The sequence below is a fragment of the Triplophysa rosa genome, linkage group LG4 (assembly GCF_024868665.1).
Source record: "Triplophysa rosa linkage group LG4, Trosa_1v2, whole genome shotgun sequence".
NCBI classification, from domain to species: Eukaryota; Metazoa; Chordata; class Actinopteri; order Cypriniformes; family Nemacheilidae; genus Triplophysa; species Triplophysa rosa.
The window spans coordinates 5,989,059-6,008,125 of record NC_079893.1 but is presented as its reverse complement, the minus strand read 5'-3'; the positions used below and the strand labels follow the sequence as shown (position 1 = coordinate 6,008,125).

The following is a 19,067-nucleotide window of genomic DNA, read 5'->3' as shown; positions in this document are numbered from 1 at the left end:
ATTTAAACAATGTATTTATGATATGAATTGATACACACCAATAAAGTGTCTTATATCCCTAAATGTTTTATAATGGATATTAATTTCCACTCGAGCTTGTCGTTGTAAAGAGAAGCAAAGCCAGAATATGAAAGACATATTTTACTTCACTTAAGTCAGAGCAGCACAAATCCACTGATAAATTACAATAAATATCAATGTAAACATTATCAATATACAGGGTTCATTTGTTATGTACACACATCCCTCAAGCTGTCAAACAGTGAAAACATTATCAATACAAACAAAATAAAAAAGCACTTCAACGTATTCCAGTACCCTGAAAATGCAGCAACAATTGATCAGAAACTGAAATCAAAGGTATAAAATACATCTTTATATACAATCCAAATATGTCAAATGGAGCACAGTCCATGTACTTGAACAGGCTAAAACACACAATGACAATTACAGAATGAAAGAGACCCATTGCATTACCTGAAATAAACACGTATGTATATTTAAAAAATAACAACCTTGTGTAAGTGTTAGTGTGCATTACACAGCCTGTCAGTGTTCAGATAAATAAAAGTCGTGGCAAGGTCAGAAGGAGAGAAAACAACAAACTTCTTTGAACATTATCGTCTAACAGCAACCATTAAATGGCCCTGTGCCACTTAAAGAGACAAGAAATCATGATTTAGGCAAAAACTAAATGGGGATATAGTGTAACTTTTGTCCTGATAAGTAACTTGAAACAGTTTGTGTTCAAGAACCAAAAGCAGCATTCTTTGTCCTAATAAAATCACCATTTTTATTCATCGTTGATGAATGTGAGTAAATGAGTAAATCTGCACTTGGTACCACAATATTCACAGTGTTCTAAACATGATACTGATGGAACGTTAGAAAAGAACTGATGACAAAGACGCTTTACACATCATAGTCAGGAAGTGCAGAATAACTGATGCCACCAGCGGAGGGAGGGGCAGAATGAAGTGGGAACAGCCAACATAGTATTGATCCTAAAAATGCAAAAGAGACACATTAAAGCAACTTATATATGGCATTTAAGGTTGTGGTTGCAGCCTTGTTGCATTGGATTTGTAATACACTTTTTTGTAAATTTACTGACAGGGTGACAAGGGTTTAAACAATGTTTACATAAGTAGCAAAGATTTAATGTGATTGTGTTTCTGACAACTGATAATAACCACCTGTAAAGACCAAGACAGATAATTCACATTAATAAACTTACCGCGTCCAAACACCTCCCTCAGCAATGCGATTTTGGGTTTTCTTGTGTGAGCGACATGATTCGGTTGGGTGTTGTTGGACTTGTCTTTCATCAGCCTGTTTCTCATCTGTTCGATCGGCGTCTCATCTGTTATAATGGACACCAGCTTGAGACGATAAAAGACAGAGACAGAAACACATTTAAACTTCAACACTTGGTATCAAGATTACCTTCCTATAGGAAAAAACAGATCAAGGTTTAAGTAAGCTTAGGTTTCAGGCTTTGGCTGTACTGTTGCCATTTCAATCTGCAGGAATCTTATTTTCTTTTGTATGAATCGAAATCAATACAAAATGTGACAAGCCTTTGCAGTAAAGGTGCCTATATGGTATACATCTGATGATATAGTATATACTGGCAAATCCATAAGCAAATATTACAACGACGACATTGAGATTACATTTTTTACAGTTTTTTTTACATCATAAATGAAAAAAATCTATACTTAAAACATTCTACATTGATAAACTAGTCTATTTGTATTCATCTTTCAATTCTAGTTTATTCCATTCTATTTTTATTAATGATAATAAAATGTTATAATTGGGCAAATAATGTTCATACATACCTGGTCATAAAAAATAACCAAGACAAAAACCCCAAACAGTATAGACTCCACCAACAGAATAATATAATGCGCCCTGTGGAACAAAAGATGAAGATCCACAGTCAGAGAGCAGGCGTTAATGTTCTCGGGGCTCTTGTGATCATTGGAAACAAGGCAAACAAGTAAACAAGCTAAATGGGAGAGCATCCAATATATAAAGCATCTCAGAAGATATCTGTGACTTACACAATCAGATGTTTACTGGGAGCTTCTTCTCCTTCATCTCCATCTCCCTCTCTTTCACTCCTTATTCTCCACACCCATGCCGACACCACAAGCGCCATGGAATATAGACTGGCCATGCCTGAAAATCAAAAGATACGCAAGAACCTTCTAAAAAATCTTTACTAAACTAAAACTATATATCTAACAGGACCAACAGGAAAATCTCAAAAGTGGTTCCAAGGATTCAAAAAGCCAATGCGAGTGTTTCAGAGCTAAACCTTACCTGTGTAGAACAGGAACTGTATGAAGTATTTCTGATTGAGCTCTCCAACACAGTTATTGATCCTATAAAAAGAAATGAGGCAAAAAACTGTGATCAGAAAACAGGTTCAGCACATTGTCTTATGGGATACAGCATCTCAAGCAAGCGTGATATTGGACAAGCCACATAATCTATGCATTTAGAATATTTGCATACCACATACAATATGCTGCAGAAAGATCTGCATGTCATTACGCTATTCCAAACACAGCCGGTAACAACAAAATCTGAGATGGAAAGCAAGAGATGTAGGAAAAACAGCAGGGTGGCCAAGTCCACAGTTTTTCCACAGAACTGGGCTACTTTTAAAGTGTTGCCGCAGGTTTTATTATTTTTTATTCCGCAGATTAAAGGTGATAAATGATTTTGTTAACCAGCAGTCTTTTTTAGGCTAAAGGCGAAAATACACTACAAGACTTTTGCTCAGATTTTCAGTCTGGACTTGTTGCAGAAAGTCTGTGCCAGTCTGCAGATTTGATCAGTTAGTGTATTTCTATCTGAAACTTTCAAAAAGTCTGCAAGTGTATGATGTCTGTAGGTATAGCACTGGCATATTTAGAGTTTTGGTGTTTGGGCATTGGATTAGTTTCGATTGGACTGGTTTTGTTAGGCAGATCTGGCAACCCTGAATAAGAGTCGACGTCCTGATGGTAGAGGATAAAGTTGACTGACCACGGGCAGTGATGGTCCATTCGCCTGATGCAGCGCTGACAAACTCTGCAGTGATGGGCACGAGGAGGTCGATACGTCTCACAGCGACTGCACACTGTCCAGCCCTCACAGCCCTGACAAAAACCAACAAGACAAGTAACAAAAACAGATGCAAATCAGATGCAAATATCATACACACTGTGGGTAAGGTTTGGTTTTCCCAATGCCCACATAAATGTAGAAAAACAACTGTAAGAGAAACAAAAACAAATAGTGTATTTGCTACAAACACAACACAGACACAACTTTAATCCAGTTGCATGTCAGGAAGAGAAACAGAACATACTCTGTCATTAAGCCGGTTAGACTGGGACCTCAAGTCAGAAAAGTCGATGGCTGTTTCGGGCAGAGGAACCATACCTACAAAAACAAACGACTGTTAACACAACCTCAGACTAAACTAAAACATGCATCAATGTTTGATCAATTAGACATATTTATCAGAAAACTAATTGAAACAAACAGAAGGTGATGGTGACATTATGACATCTGTATGAAGGAAGCAGAGTGACTTTAGTTTTAATGACTTGATACAGAAAGGTCAACGGTGACTGATTGTTGTGTATATGAACCACAGAGCCAGAATGAATCATATAATTAGATCAAACCAGTTTGGGCCGTAAATAACAAGAAATGGCCATTGTCAGCCCCAAGAACACTCACCAGGGTCAGAGAACACTGCTTTAGAATGGCACGCCAGCAGTAGTAACAGAATAATATTAAACACAGATCCATGGAGAGTGCACCATACACTAAACACAAAGAAAAGAAATAAAAAACAACAAATGTGACTTAAAACTTCCAGGTAGTACATTCAGTCCAGGGCTATGCCCACTATCCTGCAGAGTTTAGTTTCGACCAAAATCAATTCAAAAGTATTCTTTGAATGTGTTTGATCAGGGTTTAAACTGGACTCCACATGACAGAGATGGAGATGTACAGCCCTAGAACAGTCCCTTACAAAAAATAAAAACTGTGGTGGTACCATGGTACAGTGATGGCATCAGATGGTAATACCATGGTACAGATGCATGCCATGGTATTGAATGGTTACCATACTTATACCATGGTCTTTGTATGGTACTATATCAGGATGCACCGATAGGATTTTTCTGGCTGACACTGCTCGCTTTTTCATTAAAATATATATATTTTGATTTTGATTATGTTTTAAATGGGCAAAGTTCAAAAACACATGCATTAAGGTATAATAGTTAGTTTATGGCCGCATCATTTTTTTTATTTAAATATAACCGTCAGATGATGCAGGCGTGTTGTAAGTTCCGGTGACGAACGGGGAATTTTTCGTTTTGTTCCAATAGGATAGCGTGTACTCTGGCGGGAGCTTTCGTCACCGTCATTTGCCGGTGTTACAGCAAATTCTGTGACCGTCGTATTCTGTGACCCTAGTAGGCACTCACTAAATCCTTGGTGTGTGGCTTGTTGTTTTTGACTAAATCCTTGCTGTTTCGAGTCTTACGAAACCCTTACCCTAACCCTAAAGTATCTAAAGTACATATGATTCTTTAACTTGCCTAAAAAACACGGCTGCGTGATGACGTCAGACTCGAAACACCAAGTATTTAGCGAGAGCCGTATTTGCACAGTGACAACAGCGCCTACTAGGGTCACAGAATTTGCTGTTACACCGGAAAAACAAGCCTCTGGTTCACGCGCATTTGAGAGATGACGGAAGCTAGACATCAACGTTAATAGCGCTGTCCATATGGGTATTTCTCCCAGTAACATACACATGGATTTGCTTCAGAATTTCGACCAGTTCTTTGATCGATGGATGCACTTTTTGGAGCTTCAAAAAGTCAACACCCATTCACTCCCATTCTATCGCTTGGAAGTAAAATGATACGTGGTATTATAACTCCGACTGCATTCTTTAAGAAGAAACCCATATTCAGTTAGGATGCCTTGAGGGTGAGTAAAACATGGGGAAAGTTTGATTTGCTAGTAAAGTATGTATCCCTTAAAGGTATAATCATTTTTACTGAACATGAATTAGATCGAAAAAATCAGACAATAGGGCAACTTATCTTTTGATTCGTTATATTAGCCTTTTTCATGCCACAAACTGTACATCAGAAATCAGTCCATAAATATCGGTAGCCGATGTATCAGTGCATCTCTAGTACCATGATACATATCCAAATAATTTCAGTGGCAACAATGATTGAGAAAACAAATCTGCAAACATGCTTTACCTTGTAGTACCTTGATAGTCATACCCTTAAGAAATGAACCAAGGTTTTATTGTACTCAAAGTGTAGGAACCATTTGATGATCAAGTAGCATCTTGATCTCAAATATGATACACCCTGAAACCCTAAACCTACTGTAACAGAGACTGGCAGCGTAGTAGTACAACACGCTGAACGGCACTACTGCACGAAGAATGGCAACGAAGTGTTTCTATAACTTGCATTTATTCAAACGCAAAGAAATCTGATTTCGAACTCAGCACGCGCAATACTCTTGAATTAGCATTACTTCGGATGTTGTTACGGGAGATTCTATAGAACTATAATAAACAGATGAGCTCACCAAATGCGGCTGCCGTTACTCACCTTCCGGAATACGCGGGGATCAAGACGTACTGTATCACGACATAGTCAGCATAAAAAACGCTAAAATAAGTTAAAATGAGACAGATGAAACCGCACGGGTCTCGCCGACAGCGGAACGCAGCCATCTTTCCATCGGCGGTCTTCCTGGTGACGTCATTTCACGAGCATGACGTATGCCTACTTGTCCGCTGACAGCATCAAAACGGACGTCATTACGGTCCAAACGTTAACGTTTTCTCTCTGGTAAATTTCTGTATTTTCCAATAGATTACGTAATTTCTGTTTCTTTTAGATAGTTAAATATAATGTTATTGTTCACAGGTTTTAAGGATACATTTAAAACCGATAAACACACAAACACATACAGACAGATAAAAAATGATCACACAAAGGTTGTTGGAATGACAAACAGGTTTTTATTTAGTATTTCCATCTACAGAACAACTAGTTTCTCATTGAGCCCGATCTGAGCTTGAGTGAGATTGGCCAGGTAGGTGACCATCAGCAGATCCTGTGAGAAACAGAAAGGTTTAAGCATTTCAGAAGCACCAGCACAACTTTTTCTCAGTTTAACATGTTAAAGCACGTCAAATACGCAGAATATTTCAGAATGTCACTCACATTAATGTTGGAGTTCAACATGCTTTCAAAATCTTCTGCTGAGATCTTGGGCACTTTGTTCACAAGATCCATCAGGTAGCGACCAACACTGTTATCTGCCATCACTTTACCAGACTAGAAAAAAATAAAGATAAGTAAAGCAAAGCACTGGATAAACCACTTCAGGTTTTGATCAAACTAAAATAATCTGTATCTAAAAGGAATCCAACTATTGATACCTTCTAGTTTATTCTATGAAAATACTGAAAATGTAGTTGAATATTACTAAAAATTATGGATAAAATGTATTTATGCAGATGCAAGAACTGGTCATATCCAGTTTCTCCTGTTTTAAATCACCTTTTGACAAACAAATTTTATAGGTTTGTATGTATAATCTTAGGCTGTTGGAGTCACTGACATGAAAAGATATTTTAGAAGAATTAACAAAATACAGTTTAAAATTCATTGTTAAGTAATAACTGTAAACTCCAAGTAAACTTCTAAAGAGACACTCACCAGCACATCCTCTATATATGTAAGTACTGTGGACAGCATTTCCTGGATGCGTCCAGCGGCACTGCCCACCTGGGCCAGATCTGTGGTCAGCCCGTTGGTGCGATTGGGAGAAGCACGAGTTCTTTGTAGAAGGTCAACTGTCAAGAGATGGGTTAAATCCATTATGAGAATGCACTCTAAAGTAATAACTAGTGAAATTCATTGCATTTTGTAAACAGGATAATATCTGACCTCCAATGCGCTCTGTGTCATAGTAAATATATTTGACTGTCAGTGGGGTGAACATGACACCAACTGTCTTGCCTGGGACACCCATCTGTGAACTAAAAGCACAAAGCAAAAAGTTATAAAATAAATTCTTTCAAGCATTTCAACAAGGTATTTTGTCACTTAAGATCATTAAAGAAGTTAAAGTAATGATGCTAGTCTATCTAAAGCATCAGTAGTACTGCCATTATCTAGAACAATAATTACTTGAAGCAAATGTTTACTAAACTAAAAAACACTTAAAGCCTCCATGACACATTACAATTTAATGTGGTAATATTTTTCAAATTTAGTTTGTATTTTTGTTTGTAAAAATTGTATAGTTGTGGTTATTAAAGTGATACTTCACCCACATATGAAAATTCAGTCATCGTTTACTCACCTTGGAGTTGTTCCAAATCTGTATAAATTTCTTTGTTCTGATGAACACAGAGAAATATATTTGGAAGAATGCTTATAACCAGAAAGATTTTGCCCCCCATTGACTCCCATAGTAGAAAAATGCAATGGTAGTAAAACCAACTGTTTGCTGTCCTACATTCTTCAAACATCTTCTTTTGTGTTCAACCGAACAAAAAACAGAATAGATAAAGTAATTTTTCCTACTATGGTAGTCAATGGGGGCCAAAATCTGTCTGGTTATAAGCATTCTTCCAAATATCTTTCTCTGTGTTCATCAGATCAAGGAAATTTATACAGATTTGGAACAACTCGAAGGTGAGTAAATGATGACAGAATTTTCATTTTGGGTGAAGTATCACTTCTAAGTAGGTATATACCATTTATTTTATATACATCCTGACAATTCCTTAATGGGTCCATTAAATGAAAAAAAAAACAATAATAGAAACAAACACAATGTGAACAAGAAGAGAAAGACAGGAAAACCGACCTGACGTAGGCGCGGATGTTCATTTTGTTGCTCTGAAGTGCCGTGTCCACTGTGAGGTGAATGGGATTTGTAGCCTCTCGGCTGTAATACTCATGAATCAGAACAGAGTGCTCTGTGATGTCATATCCTGTGGCATACCTATAACAGAGGCAAGATGAACCTCTGAAAGCATATTCTTAAACATGATCAGTGACAGTATGAATGCAAATATACCACAATGGGTAAGTGCATTGTACAGGCACTGATCGAGTAGCCCAATTGTGATGACTCAAATGACAAAGCTCTTTAAAGAAAAGTGACCACATACCATCCAATAATAACTTCACTCGGTGAAACCTTCTTATGCAGCTCATACATGTTCTTGGCAAACTCCATGTCCACAGCCACCTACAAAAGACACACAAAAGAGGTCATTGAGTGGCAATAATGGCTTTGCATCTGCTGTCGTGAGATAGCAGCAATGAATACTTCATGCAACTCAATATTAAATGTTAAGAAATGTTGAAATATCAGCCCATAGTTTAAAAATAAATGGACTGTTTGAACATTACATCTTAGTTTTGTACAGTGCAATATACAAAATGTAAACAGACTAAACCTACAATAACCATTCAAGCTTGTGTTTTTGTAGCAGTTTAGTAGATACTGCAGCATTTTTTTCCAACTACAGCGACTAACAAATACAACCAAAGTACATTGTAATACCATATTCTTTAAAGTACCACAGGGAACAACGTAAAGGTTGTTAAATATAAATATGAAAATCATTCATTAACATCTTATATATCAAACTACCATGGTATTAACAATTGTCATCATCTCTGTACCATGGTACCACCACCACAGTATTGTTTTGTCTCACCTCATCTTCAGACTCATTGTGAGGAACAGAGAAACAGTTGGTGACCTCAACTGAATGTTTTTCTATGGTTCCTGTGAGACACAAATTAAACAATTGAAATAATGACAAAGACAATATGTGATAAATTATCATCTAGCACTTGATCGCATATTCAATACACTACAGTTATCCTGATCGCCTACAACACATGCTTCACAACACAACGACGTGTGTTGCCATTTTTAAACGTAACCTGTTCAAATACGAATACGAATTAAACGCCTCACCTAATAATGTTCCGATCACACGACTTGCCCCTTCATTTCTGCGCTCGTAGGAGTCAACTATCGATGCTAAAACCACCGGGTGGATCTTCACAACCGGGCCGTAGACCGCCATGATTTCGTAGAGGAAGTAGAGGATGATGACACTCACCGAAGAAGAAGTGCGAGTCGTCTGCGCAAAGCAGTTGGTCTGCGCAGGATCTATGCTGTCGCCCCCTCGCGGATGGAGACAGCTGACGGATTCAATGAAATTCTTATTATGTCCATTCCTCTCGAGAAAGACTGAGTAAAAGGGCACGAGATAAACAATAAGCAACCACGACAATGACATATAAACACACGGCTTTTTGGCATTCAGCCAGAGTATCAGACATTGCTGTGTGTACTGTAAACCTGTTTTTAGTACAGCACGCCCAGCAGGTGGCGATGAAGTTCATAAATCCTCAGTACAGTAAATGTGCTTTAAAGGTGTCATGAACTGGGCTTGATTATTGTTTTATACTGTTGCATGAGGTCTACTTATGACGTTCGCCTGGTTTTTACATTCTCATTGAAGACTTGGAAGTAAACGCCCACTGCTATGATTGGATAGCAGTTTGCGTAGTGAACTTAGTAGTTAGTAGCCTTCAGAGACGTAACGTTAGGTTACACATTCGCCCTTTTCGCACGGGATTAGTATTATCTGGGGACCTCGTGTGATATATATATATCACCTCCCAACATCTGTTTTTCATGAGGCGCATTCGCACGGGATAAATGAAGCCTGTGATTTTACTCAAATTTACTGACTTATTTCCCGGATGTGATGGCAAGGCTTTGCGTATAGTTTGTATAGCCTGTAGTTGTATGGTGTTTAATGATATATGACTGTACCTGTCAGCATTTGAGACCCGTGATCGCGAACCGGATAGAAGATCACCGAGGGTCTCAAATGTTACGAGAGTTTCCATGATAAATAAACAAACGGGAGACTCCCGTTAACTTATGGATATGACCCATCACCCGAAATAATACCAAAACACTTCAAAACAGCCTCCATAATTTGCAAACGGTGGATAAAACCTTGAAAAGTTATGTATGAGCCCACCAAATCACAAAGATGCCGATTCGCACGGGACTAATATTATCACAGGACCTCGGTGTTCGTCAAAATATGGTAGGTAATTTGTGGGGCAATTTTTACTTTACAAATTACAGACATGACCGATTCGCACAGGATTAAGATCACAGACAACCTCTGCAATTATTACAAATGACTAGAGGTCCCCAGGTAATACTAATCCAGTGCAAATAGGGCTCAGGGCACATCAAGCGATCTCTAACAAAGCAATAGTGACGCATAGTACAAAAATGTTGTACATAAGATTGCTGATTCCTATTGGATCCAATATTGATGGCAAAGCACTGCTTTTTAATTTTAGTCTCTCCGCAAATCCAGCATCGACCTGTGCCTTGTTCACAAAGGTTTACCCACGTGAGCAGGAACGTCTTTAAAAATAAACTTCAACCACGCATTATCAAATCCATAACTGAAGTCATTGCATTTGGAAACAAAGATGAAGTTCTCAAGGTGAATGCATACCTTGACTCTAGGGCTCAAACAACTAAAAATCAAGTCAAGAATCTTGGTGTGATTCTGGAGTCAGACCTTAGTTTCAGTAGTCATGTTAAAGCGGTAACAAAATCAGCATAAAATGGTAGTATGAGAACATACCAAACCAGCATATGCTGTTTTTTTCAACAGGGGTAGCATTTGGTGCACTTTCGAAATCACATATTGCGACAATAACATCAGGCTAATATGCAAATTTGTGTCGCCTCTGGGTGGTCAACTGTGTGACTCAATGATCTATGAACAACATTTGTGCTACAGGCAGATAGCCTACCTGAAACGCCATTATTGTTCTCAACCATAGCTTGTTGTGCCATCGGGTAATGCCTGCCAGGCCAGTTGGTTCATTTAGTTGGTTCAATTGGCTGATGTTGCCTAGAGGCCTCACAATTTCCATATTATTTAAATATTTAGCAGCATGTTTAAAATTTAAAATTTACCACTGAATTCAAATGAAAAAAAAACTGTGACCGCTGACTCAAAGAATTTTAATACCTGTTAAGCAAAAATCTGGCAATTATTTACATTTTTCCTAAAAAACATTAATATTAATTAACTAATTAGCAAGGTGAACTTACATTCGTGTCAGTCACTTTGGACAAAAAGCATCTGCCAAATGTATAAATGGGTACAATATTTGCATTTGGAGCAAGTGTTCATTTTATTACCGACTGACTGAGTTTCTCTGAGGTGAGACCCACATTTGGACAAAAACAACCGCTAAATGGTGGCACACAGCTGCCCTACATTTAACCATCTGTCTATTTGCACTGCCAACAGACTGTTCTGCCCCACACTTTCAGCTGTATGCTTCGTGTCAATATTGGGTCTTGGAAGATATTGTGTCGTATTGGAATGTGGCTTAGTTCGACGGATAAATCATGCAGAGAGAGATACTGTTAACTGATGACTGCCTGTTCAATTATCTGTTTTCACACATCACAGCATCGACGCTTTTTCACTCAGGGGTCAACAAATAGAAAAGCAAATTGAACGAAATTCCATTACTCTCTCCGCCAGAGTGCAAAAGTTCTTACATAGGCTATTTTAATGATGATTTGCTATTTCGTGGAAATCCTATTGCTGTGCAAAATACATGACTTTAATATATTTTTATATATGTTATATTTACTACAGACTTTTGCTTTTATAAAATAATTTGTTTTTAATCATTAATTACAAAACAAAAATATAAAAGTAATACACCTGCGATTTTAACATTCACATAGACAATGTCAGCAATGCATATACAAGTGAATTTGTATCATGTTTGGATGGTTTTGGTTTGCAGCAATTTAACACACTGCCTACTCATTCTAGAGGGCATATTCTCAATCTTGTCTGCTGCTCTGGTATAACACCTTATAATTGTACTGTTTCTGACTTGTCTATATCAGACCACATGCTGGTGTCATTTAACGCCAAATTGGCAGTTTTTAAGGTAAAACCGTGTCGCCCCATCACATTTCGAAATATTAAGAACATTGATGTGCATACTCTTGCTGGTGAATTTGCAATCTTATCTGATAAATCAGACTTCTCTACTGTTGATGAACTGGTCTCATACTACAATAATGGACTGAACATGATCTTAGATGATTTCGCACCTATGAAAATTCGAACTGTTTCATTAGTACATTCTGCTCCTTGGTTTACATCTGAACTGCGTGAAGAAATGTATGCCGAACATATTCAGGTTTACAAGGAAGCACTATCTAAATCAAAATCTGACTATTACTCAAACATTATTGGAGCTGACAATGGGAACTCCAAGTCTCTTTTCTCAGTTGTAAACAATATTTTGAGACCCCTGGATCCTTTGCCATCTGGTGGCTATTCCAATGACCTATGCGATCGCTTTATGACCTTTTTTGAGTCAAAGGTTAGAAATATTCATCAACAATTACTTACTAGTACCCCTCGCCCTGAGTCAAGTCAATTATTTTTTCATCCACCTCCTCACTCTGTGCTTTCTACCTTTACACTACCTACTACCACTTAGATAATGTGCCTGATAAGTAAATCTAAATCTTCGACATGTCAACTTGACCCCCTACCTACTTCCTTAGTTAAAGTTTGTTTACCTGCTCTGTCTCCATTGATCACTAAAATTGTCCATTCTTCACTTGTCTCTGGTTCTGTACCTTCATTTCTCAAATCTGCTATTATTATACCTATACTTAAGAAACCTGATCCCTCTAATATAGATCATTTCTGTCCGATCTCTAATTTGCCGTTTATATCTAAGATTGTAGAAAAATGTATTGCCATTCAGGTTCATAAACACCTCTCTAATAATGATCTGTATGAACAGTTCCAATCTGGTTTTGGTCCCTATCATAGTACAGAGACTGCTATTGTTAGAATTACCAATGATCTGTTTTTGGCAGCTGACTCTGGATTATTGACTATACTTGTCCTTCTCGACTTGAATGCAGCCTTTGATACTATCTCTCATAAAATACTCCTGGATCGGTTAGCTTCTATTGGGATTACGGGTAAGCCTCTGTCTTGGTTTAAGTCATATCTTTTTGGACGCACTCAGCTCGTTCAGTTAAAGTGTTTTAGATCAAGAACATCTACAGTCACCACTGGTGTTCCCCAGGGCTCTGTTCAGGGCCCTCTTCTGTTCATTGTTTATATACTCCCTATTGGTTACATCTTAAGGAAGCACGGTATCCACTTCCACTGTTATGCGGACGACACCCAACTCTACCTGTCTGCCAAACTCACCGGTTCTTTTTGTCCAACTTTTCTGTCCAGTTGTCTAACCGAAATTAAAGATTGGCTTTCATATAATTTCCTGAAATTAAATGGTGACAAAACTGAGGTCTTACTCGTTGGTACGAAATCTGTTCTGTCTAAATCTAACGATTTTTCCATGCACATTGATAATAATTTAATCCTTCCTTCCTCGTATGTCAAAAGCTTGGGTGTTATCTTGGATACCACATTATCCTTTGAAACTCATATTAATAATGTTACCCGGATAGCAGACTTCCATTTATGTAATATTTACTCTCTCCGTTCTTCTCTCTCCACCGACAACACAGCAGTTCTTATACATGCATTAGTCACCTCACGTATAGACTATTGTAATACTCTTCTCACTTGTGCTCCTTCAAAATTGTTACTTAAGCTCCAGTTGGTTCAGAATTCTGCAGCTCATGTCCTCACTAGAACACCTTCGATTGCTCATATCTCACCTGTTCTCCAGCAATTGCACTGGCTTCCAGTTAAGTTTCGAGTTGATTTTAAGATCTTATTACTCACTTACTTTACACCCCTGCACGTGCTCTCAGATCTTCATCTTCACTTTCTCTCGTGGTACATCGGATTCGATAAACTACCATGGGTGCTAGAACTTTTAGCTATGCTGCCCCCCGCCTATGGAACTCCATTCCTTTAGATATCAGAAACAGCGAATGTCTGCAGACTTTTAAAACACGTCTTAAGACGTATCTTTTTACCAAGGCTTTTTTAAAACATGTTTTACAGAATTCTTACTGCAATTTATTTGTGTATGCCAAGTGTTTGTTACATGGTTTGTCCTGTGCAGTAATCTGTGTATATACTGTATATTGTCAGGGTGCTGGTAGACGGAGAGCACACCACAGAGGTAGATAAGAAAAAGGAGTTTATTCCAAAAACAGGCAAGTATCCAAAAACAGGCAAGTATCCAAAAACAGGCAAGTATCCAAAAACAGGCAAGTATCCAAAAACAGGCAAGTATCCAAAAACAGGCAAGTATCCAAAAACAGGCAAGTATTCAAAAACAGGCAAGTATTCAAAAACAGGCAAGTATTCAAAAACAGGCAAGTATTCAAAAACAGGCAAGTATTCAAAAACAGGCAAGTATTCAAAAACAGGCAAGTATTCAAAAACAGGCAAGTATTCAGAAACAGGCAAGTATTCAAAAACAGGCAAGTATTCAGAAACAGGCAAGTATTCAGAAACAGGCAAGTATTCAAAAACAGGTAAGTATACTTATCGGGGTAAGAATTGCAGTGAAGACAACAAGACTGAACCGGGAAGAACAAAAAGGTGCAAACTTAAATAGAATCCTGATGATGTGATGCAGGTGTGGACTAATCAAAAATGGTGGATGTGCGGTGCATGCTGGGAAACTGAGTTCAGAAATCCGGGGAGAGGGAACGGGTGAAGCGAGCTGGAGGTGACGACATGGGGGACGTGGCCGGTGGTGCTGAAACCGTTACATATATATTATTTTTTCTTTTATGTTCCAATTTTTCTCTTTGACGGCTATGAGGTGACCTTGGGTGTTTTGAAAGGCGCCATCAAATAAAATGCATTATTATTATTACCTGCACATTACATGCACACACACACTTAACACCTCTTTAAACACTTTTTTTCTGTCAGTATTGTGCTTCACTGCACACTGTCACTTCTTTTGCTTGTTGAGTTGAGTGACTTGACATGTTCGAGGACACAATTGTGTTGAAAATATGTGACACAATGCATAAAGAAATAAGGGTAATTGACCCCAAACTGACATCAGGCCCTATACTTTTTTATTTTTTAAAGGAAAAGTTTTCCCCAAAATAAAATTCTGTCTTCATTTACTCACCCTCAAGTTGTTCCAAATCTGTATACATTTCTTTGTTCTGATGAACACCGAGAAAGATATTTGGAAGAATGTTTGTAACCAAACAGTTCTTGGCCACCATTGACGGTTTCACGGCCCACGTTGTCACGGTTACGCCGCAGGAAACGCATCGGCTCATTTCTGATGTCCCCGATGAACATCACGGTAAACACGGATCGTGCTGTTATCTCTATCGCTGCTGTAACCAAACTCCAGAAAGGCCAATCCATTAATCACCAAGCAAAAATACTGATAAGAACGGTCATAGTCACTCATGACAACATTGAACATTGATTTTCAGTTTAGTGCACTAAGTGCCGGGCCTCCGCGCTATACGGGCTCTCACTGGCAGCTCAGAGACAGTCCAGCAAATCCCTGCTGGTTCACAGATTGGCCCGTAATGTATTTTTAATGGCACCGAATCACTCAGTCATGTTTTGGATCCTGGCTCTTATTGGCACATTGATTTTGTGGAACGAATGGCCCTCTCTTTCTCTCTCTCAGGCCACCATAAACTTGGATTTTCCTCACACGGGAAGCATTGAAGGATGCACAGTCAATTAAATATTTGCTTCCTCGCTATCGTGGAAAACACTGAATGTGCAAAGCGGGCTAAGCAGGGAGGGCTTGCTGCTTTGATAAGCATAATAAGGCCATCACCTACGGTAGATCCGTCCGGGGAAAAAGGAATCACAGTCAATTTAGGCCAAATTGCATTAAAATATGTTTCATGCTGGCTAGCATTCAAACAAATAGTATGATAATAAGCTTTCCTGTGGCTTTCCTGTGGCTCAGTGGTTAGAGCATGACACTAGCAATGCCAAGGTCATGGGTTCCATAACAGGGGAACAGGGGCACATAGTCAGAAACAAAAAAATGTATAATACAATGCAATGTAAGTCACTTTGGATAAAAGCGTCTGCCAAATGCGTAAATGTAAATGTAATAAGATGTTCAGCTGGACATTGTTGCCATGTTACAGCAGAGTAGTTATCAGACGTGTAATATTTTTACGGTTTTACTGTTATCTTGTTAGAAGCTAATGTTCTCATCATGCTCCACTGCTTCATTTGCCTAAACGCTTATCTGTAGCATTACCTGAGTCATGAATGATGTTAATCTGAATATTTGAGTTGCTGTGTTTATCGTTGTTTTCCTGACATATAGCGAGGAGGATATTTCAGACAATCTTTACCAACCTTGTCTTAAACAGTTTTTAAAAGCGAATTATATGATATTTTTAAATTTTTAAATTTACTTTAACACCCAGGCTTAAGGGTCGCCAGAGGTCCTGTGTATGTATGTATGTATGTAATGTATAAAAAAGGTGCTGCATGATGTCATAAAAGAACCATTTTTTGCCTGAATGGTTCCATAAAGAACCTTTAACATCAAAAGAACCTTTCTGTTTGAGAAAAGGTTCCTTATAGTGAAAAAGGTTCTTCAGACAATAAAAATATTTACAGTATATTCTTACAGTGATCCTCAAGTGAATGGTTCTTATTATGTACCAGATATACCCTGAATCTAAAGTGTCAAATGTGTACTTTTTAGGCCGATTATTATAGAATGTTTTTGGTTTGTGGGAAATGTCGAGCTGTGGTGTTTTACTGGGCATGCTCGATTGATGCTGTTTTCTATACTGTTTTAGAGCACGGAGAGATTTGTCATGAAATCGTTCTTTTTATCTGCAAACTAGGATGTTTGGTGCAGCAAAAAAGGATTAAATTTTACTTCACTGTTCTTTCTTGCCAGCTGTTGGTAGTAGCCATCTGGCATCTTTACCCATGAGATTTTTGTGGACAAACCTTCTAGGAAAGGCTTTCCTTTGCTGCCCTACATAGCAATGCTGATTGTCCAGCGGATATTCTGCATCCGCTTATTCCATTTGTCTTAAGGACAGATGGCATGCCTCAGTCCACTGCGGTCACCTTCTGTTGAGCACACTAGAGCAGGTGTACACATACTGAGGGTACTCCAAAGTGCTGTGGACAAAAATATCAAATGCTGCGCATGCAAGCTAATGTCACATAGATACATTACCAAAGTTTTTAAAAGTCTGAGAGGGTGAAATGTTCCACCTTTATGTGCTAATGTGTGTAAATCAAGGTAGAGTTAAGTAGATTCATTCACAATAATTTTAGTTCTGAATTATTTTGTGGGACCCACTGCTGTAGGCATGGGCGTTACGAATATCCTGCTGATGACATTCATAAGCATACTAGTAAACACTTACAGTCTACTGGCATGGATTAGGTCAATTGGAAACATGTTATCCCCTCCAGACTGTGGAGGAGGTGCTGAATGATGAGTATCATTTCATTTTGGTGGTTGCCATGGGCAGAAACCAAAATTGTTTGGTGGCTGCTGAAAGTCATTGTCTAGTGTTGTTTACACATGTAATGACATTTTTGCTTTATGTATTGAATAGGTAGGTTTTGGAGATTGGATTCTGCAAACAACAATCACAGCCCAGGTTTGCAATTGCTTGAAGAAATATATATTTTGTGTGTGTCATGCTATTAAAGGTGGGTGCCTACGTTCATGGGTTTGATTCAAGAAACACACAAACTGAAACATTGTATATTGTGAATGCACTGTAAGTTGCTTTGTATTTAAGAAATGAGGAACAAAAACATATCTTCAGTTATTCAAGGCAGAGTTATTATAATTTTATTTTCAGTTTTATTCATATTTTATATTTGCTTATAATTGTATATTTTTTGTTCCGTTTTTTATTTTAGTTAAATTTTTAGCCATTTTGTTATGTGCTTTAGTCATTTTCTTACTTGTTTTTTAGTTGTTATAATTTATAGTCAGTTAACAATTTTAGTCAGTCAACTTAAACCTATTTCAGTTCACCTATTTTTTTTATTTCAAATAAACGAATTATTTTAACAGTTAGTTCTATAAACTGTAGATACTTTGGGTCAACGTTACGTAAACTGGGGGTCTTCTGTTGAATTAAATTCAAATTAAAACATTTATTACATATCATGAAAAGTGGATCTAATTATTGCTTTGTTAAAAGGATGAAGGTCATAAAATCTTAATGTTAAAAAAAGTATATAATCTTTAAAATTGTCATCTTCAAACTTCATCCTTTTGCCCTGACAGAGATGTGCCGCCCCTGTCCAACAGACCATTTTTGGGATAAATTTATAAATAAAAAAGATATGAAAAGCAGATAACACATAATTCTTTGAAGTCGGTCAGTATAAATGCAGACCTTTGGGACAAGGCTTAAATGTTGGGGAATTTTTTTTTAAAAATATATGTTGTTTCTCTTTGAAATAAAAAAAGACAAGCCGAGATAAAAACAGACATATTTAATTGTAAAAGTAAAAACAAGACAAAAAGAAACATTCAACAGAACAACACACTTTACTGTATGTGCTTAAAAATTTAATTTAAACATTTAATTTCTTGCCTTGGCATTTTATTCTTACATAGTATTCGGAATTATTGTAACTTGGAGATACAGAATCTGTTGTTTCTCCCAATTACACGCTACACTCACTGTAAAACTTTGCTGTAGTTTTTGCAGCAGGTTTGCCGGTAACTTACTGTAGATTTAATTACTACCTAATATACTTTCCAATTCTTACTGTTTTCAATTACTTTAATCAAAATTAAAACACTTTGACTTTTAAGATTTAAAATGAGCAAGAAGAGACTGGCATTAGCACAGCAACACTGCAAAAAAAGACATTCTTCCTTAGCATTTTTCGCTTGTTTTCTGTCAAAATATTTAAAACTTCTTAAATTACGATACATTTACAT

At 37.6% G+C, this 19,067-nt stretch overlaps 2 protein-coding genes across 2 annotated transcripts; both read right to left on the bottom strand.

The window, feature by feature from the left end:
- Positions 1-126: 126 nt before the first annotated feature.
- On the bottom strand, positions 127-5,804 carry zgc:77880 (zf-DHHC domain-containing protein). The gene is made up of 9 exons (XM_057331679.1): positions 5,661-5,804; positions 3,745-3,833; positions 3,368-3,441; positions 3,043-3,155; positions 2,332-2,393; positions 2,070-2,187; positions 1,845-1,917; positions 1,238-1,382; positions 127-1,004 (listed from the first exon to the last, which is right to left on the bottom strand). Exons 1-9 carry the CDS (start codon positions 5,783-5,785, stop codon positions 913-915), a joined length of 891 nt encoding a protein of 296 aa, XP_057187662.1. The 5' UTR covers positions 5,786-5,804; the 3' UTR covers positions 127-912.
- Positions 5,805-6,053: 249 nt separating this feature from the next.
- On the bottom strand, positions 6,054-9,201 carry eif3f (eukaryotic translation initiation factor 3, subunit F). Its single transcript, XM_057332256.1, has 8 exons — positions 9,067-9,201; positions 8,801-8,871; positions 8,246-8,325; positions 7,939-8,076; positions 7,011-7,102; positions 6,780-6,916; positions 6,282-6,395; positions 6,054-6,171 (listed from the first exon to the last, which is right to left on the bottom strand). Exons 1-8 carry the CDS (start codon positions 9,176-9,178, stop codon positions 6,094-6,096), a joined length of 822 nt encoding a protein of 273 aa, XP_057188239.1. The 5' UTR covers positions 9,179-9,201; the 3' UTR covers positions 6,054-6,093.
- Between the last annotated feature and the right edge of the window lie 9,866 nt (positions 9,202-19,067).